The following is a 10,489-nucleotide window of genomic DNA, read 5'->3' on the forward strand; positions in this document are numbered from 1 at the left end:
TCACTTGAAGTTGACGCGCGCCTGGTACGTCTTGCCGGTCCACCAGTTGGCCGGAGCGACGTTGTATGCGAAGATGGTCTGCTTGGTGGAGTAGGAGACGACCTTGAAGGAGAGCGACTGGCCGCCGAGCCGGGAAAAGGCCTGGTACGAGGCTCCCCAGTTGTGGCTCATCTTCATCCACCCGGTCTTGCTCCCCTTCACCCACATACTCCCGACGTCCCCTGCCCCTCCCACGTTCATCACGAACGTCAGCAGCCAGTACCCATTGCCCTGCAACAAGAACCGAATCCCTCCTCTCCTAGGGCACGGCACCCTGCTTACATCCAACAGAGCTTATCTATATATCTATCGGCCAAAAGATTGATATGTATGCTTAATCGCGTACATACCTCCGGTACATGACCGGGACGATGCCGGCGCGCCACTGGGCGATCTTCATGAAGGCCGGCTTGGACATGTCGAAATGGGGCCTGGGAGGGTTGCACCAGCCGCCGTTGTTGGAGGGCAAGGCCCAGTTGGGCGGGCAGAGGTTGGTGGCGGTGATGGTGGCGATCGGAGACCCACGGTAGCAGTACTGCGACTTCGCGCACCGGATCTGGAAGCATTGCCCGCAGGAGAATCCGCCCAGGTACAGCACCGTGCTCAGCGCCGCCGTCGCCGTCCCGTACCCGGTGCTGAACAGGTTCCCGAAGCCGCATGCTCCGCCTGGAATATCAACAGCAGTGAGTTTAACGGCATGCAGAACCATGCGCGAGTTCTGGTGGGAGATATTGCGGCGTACGTACGTACCCATGGTCTCCGACGCCGTCTCGTCGCCGTAGAAGGTGGCGTGGGCGTACCTCCAACGGCCTGGTCGGAAATTGGGAAGTTTAGGTAACTTCGGCAACGCTAAAGCCGACGACGTGGTGGCCGTGCTGAGGAGGAGAACGAGGAAGACTAACGCGAGGCGGCCGTGCTGCCGCAGCAGGGAGGGCGCCATTGCTCCTGCCTGGTCGATCATCTCCGATGCCGGCTCCCCTTGAATTTTGTGGATAAATAGGGCGACTTCCATCAATATTTAATCAATCAATTCCGATAATTTGATCGAGCACAAAGATTTTTAAAAAGAATGGGAAATTTTTCTTTTGAGCTAACATTTGGAACGTGCTTGCAGGTACATCATAATCGTGCAAGAAGCTAAATCGTTACCTGCTTTCTTTACATATAAATGATTAGTTAAATGGCAAAGTTCCTGAAGTCCAATTAAGATTAAAGAAATGTTGTGATTCTGAACACGAATGAGTTGATGGATGCCCACTGATGGCGAAAGGTCACTTTAGTGGCCCATACAAACGGTCCCTCCAGAACCATCCCATATCCTCATCCTCTGAAAGAGGGTAAATCACGAGGACCTTACTAAACAAGGAGCACGAGAAAACGAATTGATGGATGTCCACAATTTAAATCCTCAAGGACGAGCAAGTGGCTTGTCAATGAACACAACTTGCATTTGACATGATGCAGCAATCCTCTTATCAAAAGAAATATATTGCAAAGTAAAATATGTGATTTCCCTGTGAAGACGGCTTGCATAAGATTCAGAACATTTTAGGAATAAACGTTGATAGAACAGATCCAAGGATAGCAGTCGAATACATGATACAGCAATTCTCTTAACAATGATTCTTTGCACTCGGGATCACAGGAATCAGAGATTTACAGTTAAAAACACATCATGTCTAGTTGTACAACATAGATTCCTATTTTGTTTCGAGCCGTGTTGCAGCTTCTGAATGTTGTTGATGGTGGATAGGTACGTCATTAGACTCTTCTGCGAGCTCCGATGTGCTTGTTGATGGTTTGGCGCCAATGGATATCAAGTTTTTAAACCATGCACCTTGAAATCTAGGGCTACCTCTATTAGAATTGCTTGGGGATTCTGGAGTACCCTCCTCTGAATTTGGATTTGAAGCTAAACCAGACATAAATCTGTAAGCCACTTTGCTAGCAGTTACAATTTCTTGTTTTGCTTGACGCAGCTGAAAAAGTGGACATGTTGGAGAACAAAAAATGCTATAAGGTGAAACTAACTCATCTCGAAATAAAATGAATCATATGCAAGTATATGAATTTCAAAAGCCAAGAACCAAGAAGTTCAGTGACTGATGTATGCTTTTAGCCAATGCCTAGCAGTACTAATAATCCTACATATGAGACAGACTGAGAAACATAGTATGTTCATACGATTGCAAATACCCAAAGCAGGCTGTATAGTGAACACATGACTAAAGAACTTGTAGCAATAAATTGATACATAGCAAATGGTCAAGTACCCTGAATGCTGCATTTCCTGCAACTACCACAGCAGTATCACCAGCATTAGCAAAGCGGTTAATCCAGCCTGTAAGTGCACAATCAGGAGAAATGCTTTATAGATAAACTCTGATACCAACAAAAAGAGAATCTATCTGGTAGTATGTATCCAAAATATACAGATAAATTATTCCAATCCATCCCAGCAACAAGAAGAATGATTATGTATCCCAATTCACATGAGAAAGAAACCTAGAAATGTCATTTCCTACTTAGCCTAAAGACAGAAAAGATTTTCTTCTAGATATTTAGACACAGATACTAGAGAATAGATGTTCTCATTCATATGTTTAATTTGAAAATCAAGAATTAAGATCTTACTCGAGTTAGTTCTTCTATCTTTAATGGTCTGGCTTGTTCAAATAGTGAATAGAATGGTTGTAGGTTTTTGCAGGAACTGTTGACGATTGGAGCCTAAAAATAGAGGCCCCTTAACATAAATTAAGCACATAATGTCTTCTATCTTTTAATCTTCACTCTTATATCCCTCTCTCCATGTTTACTTTTCCTACTCTCTTCTGTTCAGTCTTCCCTCATATCTACCAGTTCTATGTCAACATGCATTCTCCTATTCAAAAACTTAATTGGAGCACAGATTCTATTTTTGGCTAAAAACATTTCAAGACAATCTCAAGCTTGATAGCCATGAGCTGCTCAAAAAATGAAGAAAAGAGATTTCTATGGACTCCTTTACCCTTCAAACACTTTTTCAACATTAATCAATTCCTTTTATAACTATGGAATGCATAACTTTAACTTATTTGCTCTTATAAATTACAGATTCAAGAGATTAAAATTTCTGATTTAAGCATGCTTGCAAGAGTTACCTCTATCAAACTTCATTATTTTTTCAATTTTATTTTCAAATACTGAAATATTTAAACTTGCATTTCATGTATTCAATCATAGTTTTACCAAGCTTAAAAACCTTTGGCTCTGTCACTTGTTTCTACAATCAAAATTCTGAGTCTAGACTAGAATAGCTTTTATAAAAAAAAACTACAAATCCAAAAAAATACTAAATTTGCCATGTCACAAAAGGGGTAATGATATTACCTGGAAGCTTTGGGGCACCTAGCTTTTCACAGAATGTGTCACAGAAATGATTGCAGTTCTTTGATAAAAGATCATATGACTGTCCCGGCCATGTTCGACTAAGCTCTCTCAAAATCTGATTGACTTTGAAAATGGAGCAATCTGTTTCTCCCAGAACAATTCTCTCACGGTAGGTATACATAGGATTTCTACCTGGAGGACAACTGAAAACTCCAGAGCCTTGTTCACAATATCCAAATGACCATTCCTCATCTCCATAAACCTGTCAGGATAAAAGTAATATGGTAACCAAGCAAGAGAAAATAAACATTGAAATTGCACATACTTTGGCCATGAGTGTAGGAACTCTTGAAGAACAAATAAGGGAAATTTTAAATTATTTCATCATAAAAATTAGAGATAGAGACTTCCATTTCCTGATTAAGCATTCTCCCAACTGTAAAAAACATAAAATATGGAAGAGTAATATTTCTGAAATAGACTACATTACTAGATTAGGATCAAATGACAGCAATAACTTATATTCTTGCTTCTTCAAAAAAGAAAAATTTACTCGTAATTTTTTGACCATCCAAAAAATTTGGTATTGGGATGAAATAGGTAAAACAACTAGAGATCAGATGTCTCAGATCAGTAAGACTGGTTAAATCAGAATTGTTGGGGAAAATTTTTTAAAAAAAAGTGAAAAATTATATAATTTGATATACAAAGATAGCAAATGATGTGTCTCACGAAATAGCATAGAAACACAATATAAATAATGAATTGTAGAATAAATGAATTTATTATTTGATTAATAATATTATTATTACTTAATAAAATATTATCCATAGAAAATATCCAATAATATTATCCTAAATGTATATCATTTAGATTATTGGTAGATAATAAATGATATTTTATTAGTAATAAATAAACAATAAATATTAAATAAAACAAATCCATTTACTAATACAAGAATTATATAATATTAGTAGTAATGTCCTATTTACTAAAATAGATATTAATTAATATTCAATATTGGTGAGAAGGGCTTTTGAGACAGTATTGACTCAGAGATGCAATATATTCTCTCTATCAATAATGCCTTAATTATCACTGAATGAATAAGACATGGATAAGGTGTTTGTCCTACATAAATGGTATGTTGAAGGTTATTTTGTTGATGTCACAACAAATTTTAGGTGGTAGGTGGTAGGCGGTAAGTAATTCAACTTAGAATTCATGAAAGCAACAAGGATTCTATCCCTCTCTCTACTATATGTCTTTGTTAGTATTCAAGTTGTCCCCTCGGGACGGTCGCTAGCACATGAGGTACTACCAACTTGAGTCTGGGGGTTCAAATTTCGACATAGCTGAAGTAAATGTCCCCCTCATGTGGCAGTCACTGTTCCAAGGGCTAGTAGTCACCCGTGATTTACCTCCTCCATATTGATCGTGGGATACTAGGATGGGTTGGCAGGGGTGCTTGGGGCAAGCGCAGTCGTCTTTTGCTAACTTGTTAGTATTCAAGCTATGATCATGATATAGTTAGCTAGATTGATCGAGTTTATCAGAATCAGTTTAGTTTGACAAAGCTTCGATCAGCTCCATCTTTTGAACTTTCAATCAATTTAATCTATTACCAAATGCAGTCGACTCATTTCTAGCAAGGAGATTTCTTTGAATCTATATCTTCTTTAAACTTATTCATCGATCTACATAAGATGACCAATTTTTCAGAAGGTAAATGCTTGGCCTTTGTCTATATCTTTCCCACTCAAGTGATCATATTGGTACCGGTTGATTTTGACAGCCATGTTGCATAGTATGGTTAAAAAAAAATAGTATACATCTCCAGATTTGCAGATCTCTAACTCAATCTCAGCAATCAGTTTGACTGGACAGACAAAAACAACTAGAAGTCGAATAAGGGTATGAGCATACACAAGCAAGCAGCTAATCCCTTCATTCTAGTTAACAAATCACTGTCATCCAGTACCTGATGCAATTGATAAATGTGTTCCAGTTGAGAATGGACACAAATGGCGAACAACCTAGTTAAGCACATACAATACAATGGATCCAGTTTTCAGTGATTATGATTACAATAAATGTCTAGTCGCTTTTTCCTAAATATAAGAATGAGTTAGACCCAAAAATAAATCACAGGACAGAGGCCTTATGGTCTGTCCTGCAAATAAGAATAGGTACTCTTTTTCAGGATTAAAATAAAAAATAATGTAAACACTCCGAATAAATGGGAAAAGGAATTTAAAAGGCCACAATTTTAAATCAATGATAAAAACAATTAAAAAATGAAGCAACCCACAAGAGTGTGCAATATTATGGAGATATATTTTTTGATATTCGTATATTCTTTATACACTATGTTAGCATTTACACTTGACTAAATCTATTAATATATTATTTGTGATCCATAATAAGCTCCATAATAATTTTTCTTATAAGTCTATATGTTTTATTATATCATTTTTTTCATATATATATATTGAAAAAATTCCAAATGTAAGTATATTTCTTAAATTCACTTACACTAACTAGGGTTAGTTAATAAAAATATTATGTATTCTCAAAGTTTTAACAAATGTAATCCATTTTAATGTATCTATCATGACAAGTTTATCCAAACCTATTCATTTCTTTTTCACACATCTTCAGTTAACTTCTGTACCCATTGGTAATGGATAACATAGTCATCCCAAACACAAATCCATGTCTAGTTCCATGCAAGTAAAGAAGAAGAAAAAAAAACCAAGAATTTAGGAATTAAGTTTTAGTTGTAAAATTTTTCCAGTTGTGCTAGCATAGCAAAGCAAATGATTTTTGGTTCAGGCCATCCATTTCCAACCAACTGGATGGCATAAAAATGACATACTAAAATCAAATAGGATATGATAGATGACTTGCCTTCATAATGTTAACCTTAAGTAATCATCCTGTAATGTTATATGAAGTTAAATTATTCTAACATATTCCTAGTGAATTTATATTCTATATCTATTTCTTTATTTTTCTTCTTCTCATTTTTTGATACAAATCGCACTAACTACTGTAATATTTTTTTAAAATAGCAAAATTAACTTAAATTGAACATTCTTACTAAAAAAAAAGTCTAATTATGTTTTAGCTCCTATAGTAATTAAATTGTTCAGTATATTTTCATTAAGTGTCAGATAATCGTGTGCATAAAAAAATCACATAATATGATATATTATTTCATAAATAGATAATGGGGAGCCACAGTAAAGTTATTGTCATGTGACCAAAAGGTCATGGGTTCGAATCCTGGAAACAGCCTCTTGCAAAAAGCAAGGTAAGGCTGCGTACAATGGATCCTTCCCCGGGACCCCGCATGACGGGAGCTTCGTGCACCGGGCTGCCCTTTTTTTCTATTATTTCATAAATAGATGTATCAATGTACTATATAACAATTATCAATATTTTCTAAGCACTTCAATAATAGCCTTTTGCTATGAACAATTTATCCATATGGGTTTATGCTCTTATGTGGATTTGAGACAATGTTTCTTTGGACGACAGGGTTTATGTTCTGTTTTCTTGGCCCATATTGGCATGGGCTCATGCCTTGGCTATTTTGATTCAATGGAGAGACTGGAGAGAAAAGTCAGTGACTCTTTTCATTGTGCAAGCAAGATTGGTTGGATTAGCCCACTTTTCTATAGATTACATATTATGAGGCATCTTACAATTTTAGCAATTATTTGGCTATATCTTACCAATTATTTATTTGGATTACCTATCTAATATTGCTATCCCTTACTTCATGACAACCTGCTATTGTAGGATATCTTGCCGATGTTATGATATGACATTTTACCAATTATATACAAATACGAGCAACATCAGACAATTTAATGCTTCAGAGAGTCTTCTTGCTCGAGCTTGTCAATTTTGTGGCCCAACCTCTTTACCACTTGCAGTGTAGAATGAAGAAGATTGTGGAAGAATTTAACAGCATTAAATAAAGAGACGATGATGACAGTGGGGGACACAGTGTCAAGGCTAGTCAGGGATAGTGATCTCGGTACTATACATCTATTCTCCCACTTTTTTTTTCCCACTCTTTGACCTATTTCACCATTCTCCCACTTTTCTTCTTTCCACTCTTCTACCTATCATACTGCTGGCATCTCTGTTTTTTTTTAGTTTGAAATACAAGGTTATAACTCACTAGAAAACGCTTCAACTGATCAATAATAAGAAAAACAGCAAGTATAGGATAATTCATTGATTCAAACAGATCTGTGCTGGTTCTAATTAAGTCAGTCTTGTTCTGTCGAGTCTACTCAAGTTAAGTGAGTTTTTCAAACATTATCATATGATGTCCAATTTCTTCAACAGAATTAGACAGCAAAAGACATGGTTACCAACCAGTAGACATGAAGTTTATGAGTTAATCAAACCATCACAACCTCGATTGTGATGATAGAGTGAAGTAACAAAAACATAGTAACTCCTTACAGATTTTAAGCAACACTTAATCTCTAAGGCTATATTTGGATCTGAAAAAGTGGAGAGGATGGAAAGAGGAAGTAGCTTAGAGAAAAAAATGGAAGAAAAACCAAGGAAGAGCATAAGGAGTTTTTTCCCCGATTCCCTTGTTTGCATGTATAAGATGAAAAGAAACAATAGTATTTAACTTATTTGGTGATAATAGAAAGAAAGAAAATAGTGTGTTCATTCAATGCCTTAGACTTCCAGGTTTTCTCATTTGAGAATTAATCTTGGTCAAACTAAATATAATTAAGTTGAACAAGATCAATGCAACATAGGACGAATTCAAAATTATCATCCTAACAACTGGAAGTAGGACCATATCGGAACATTAATTTATCACCACTTCTCATCTCTCTTTAGTCTTGTGTCTCCACTTCCATCCAATTTTGAGAAGGAAAACTTCTGCATTTGAAGGCAAGTTAACTATCTTCTCCTCCATTCTTTTTTTCCCCATCTTTTTAATCCAACCAAGATAACTTTACAATCCTTTTTCTTGTTTCTGACCAAAACAAAACAAGGAAAGGATTGAATAGTTGTCTGCCTTCTCATTTTTCCTATCCAACCTATGCATAACCTGAAGTTGCATTTTGGGAACTCTAGCAAAAAAAAAAAAAACTAGATAAAGAAGTGGATAATTGCTTAAAAATTGATCAGTTAAAAGAACATAGGTGACCAAAATGAACATTTAGTGAACACTAATAAGAGAGCATTTATTTGCCTAACCAAGAAATAGACTCAATAAAGAATGGTGAGATTCCAAGAATAACTCAGATTTTCAAATAAACTTTCTCATCAATAACAAGGATATTATCACCAAGAGAAATAGTGTCAGTTTATAAGCCAAACATCAGATTGCATTAAGTTGACTCATGAAATAAAGATAATAAATGAAAAAGAGTTCAGAAATTTAAAATACGAAAGGCTTTCAGCAACTGTAGTGAGAAATGAGCATTATTTTCCTTCTCCATATAAAGCTTGGCAAACTAAGTGGTAAGTTCATAGTATAAACGTATATCAAATAGTATTAAAGGAAGAAATTAGATGGCCCAAATAAATGGGAAAGGATTATATGAGCCATCCATAGTAGCACAACTCTTTCTTCACTACCCTATTGCAGAATAAGAATCAGTTGGTTGAGAAATCCACTCAGTGTATGTAATTCAGTACATGACAGATCTCTAGCAATTGGGTGTCATTTTTTTTTTATAATGATACAATAAGTACCCTTACAAATTCCTGCCTATTGGTGGCGTAGATGATATAAATCACTCCAACAAAGACAGATGAACGACACTTAACCTGTCTGCAAATTGTCAATTTGTGCTGGAAGTCCTAACTTGAAAAGAATATAAAAGTTGTGCTAAATCACACCCTAAACACCACCAAAACATCGTAGGAATTCTTGCTGGATGAAGCAATCAGTTTCATTCTCGTAATATTTAACTTCAAACACAAGATAGGGGTTGAGTAAAAAAAACAAATAATTGGGAATCGATCATGTAATTCGTTGAAGAACCTAAAAGGCTAAAACCGTTCCAGATCTTGAAAGGGACGACCCCACAAAACACAAAAGGAGAGGAAGAACTACAAAGCAAGGGAAAAAAGAGAAAGAAACCTGAATAGCGCTGTGGAAGATGCCGCCGAGTCCGATACGATCCTTAAAGATACGGTTGATCTGGAGGATGGTGTTGTTCGTCTTCTCCGATCCGCTGTTGGTCACGTCGTATACGTGCAACACTACCTCCGTCATCCTACACAATCCACCCTTTCTTCCCACTTTTTCTTTCCGTTTTCTGCAAACCCCCTTCCTCTCTCCCTCCCTTGCTCGCACCTTTGCACAGTAGTCGATCTTCTCCTTCCCTTCCTACAATCAACAGAAGAAGTAGGAGGAGGAAGAAGAAGAAGAAGAAGAAAGAAGAAGAGAAGTGAGATGGGAGGAGGAAGTATCGCAGCAATCTGAAGCAGCAACGACAACGTTCGTGCGGAAACTATTTCGATTCCTTCCTCCCTGCACGACCCGCCGGCAACCCCTTTCCTTTTATTTTTTAATTATTCAGTAAATAAATGATTCATTCTGCATTTTTGGGAATAACAAATAATAAAAAATATAAGAGAATAAAATAAAACCATTCTTAACCGGCCGATTTATCAAGCAGCGCCGTTGCTTTGTGGCAACGGGCTGATACCTCTTGGACGCTGAAACCCTGACTCCTTATAACAAATTATAGTTATAGGACGTGAACTTTATGAGTTCAGATCTCCCAATAATTCCATGTCTCCGTGTTCCCTTATTCATCGGATAGATTAGATAATATTTTAAGGATACATTATATATTATAAGAATATTATACACATCTCGAAAATGTATGATCGTTCAATCAACAAGGGACCACGGAGACATATTATGGTAAAAAAATGAATATGCTCGTCCCCAGTACCCCCGCCAACTTCTTCCAAGGCCAACACGGAGGAAGTAAATCACGGACAGCTACTAGCCTTTAGAATAGTGACTAGCACATAAGGGAGGCATTTACCTCGATTTTATCGTGATTCGAACCCC

The 10,489-nt window shown here is 36.9% G+C and overlaps 2 protein-coding genes across 3 annotated transcripts; both read right to left on the minus strand.

Annotated features, from left to right (window-relative positions):
* LOC122010619 (expansin-A7-like) lies at positions 1–979 on the minus strand. Its single transcript, XM_042567135.1, has 3 exons — positions 790–979; positions 390–705; positions 1–313 (listed from the first exon to the last, which is right to left on the minus strand). The coding sequence occupies exons 1-3, from the start codon at positions 977–979 to the stop codon at positions 1–3; spliced, it is 819 nt and encodes a 272-aa protein (XP_042423069.1).
* Positions 980–1,566: 587 nt separating this feature from the next.
* Positions 1,567–10,072, minus strand: LOC122008080 (deSI-like protein At4g17486). 2 transcript variants are annotated; one of them, XM_042563674.1, is made up of 5 exons: positions 10,057–10,072; positions 9,545–9,964; positions 3,409–3,670; positions 2,313–2,380; positions 1,567–2,018 (listed from the first exon to the last, which is right to left on the minus strand). In XM_042563674.1, the coding sequence occupies exons 2-5, from the start codon at positions 9,677–9,679 to the stop codon at positions 1,740–1,742; spliced, it is 744 nt and encodes a 247-aa protein (XP_042419608.1). In that variant the 5' UTR covers positions 9,680–9,964; positions 10,057–10,072; the 3' UTR covers positions 1,567–1,739. The 2 variants fall into 2 exon arrangements, with proteins under 2 accessions (XP_042419608.1, XP_042419607.1); XM_042563673.1 differs by lacking the exon at positions 10,057–10,072 and having other exon boundaries at positions 9,545–10,010.
* Positions 10,073–10,489: the final 417 nt, after the last annotated feature.

The sequence above is a fragment of the Zingiber officinale genome, chromosome 8A, assembly GCF_018446385.1.
Source record: "Zingiber officinale cultivar Zhangliang chromosome 8A, Zo_v1.1, whole genome shotgun sequence".
Lineage (NCBI taxonomy): Eukaryota > Viridiplantae > Streptophyta > Magnoliopsida > Zingiberales > Zingiberaceae > Zingiber > Zingiber officinale.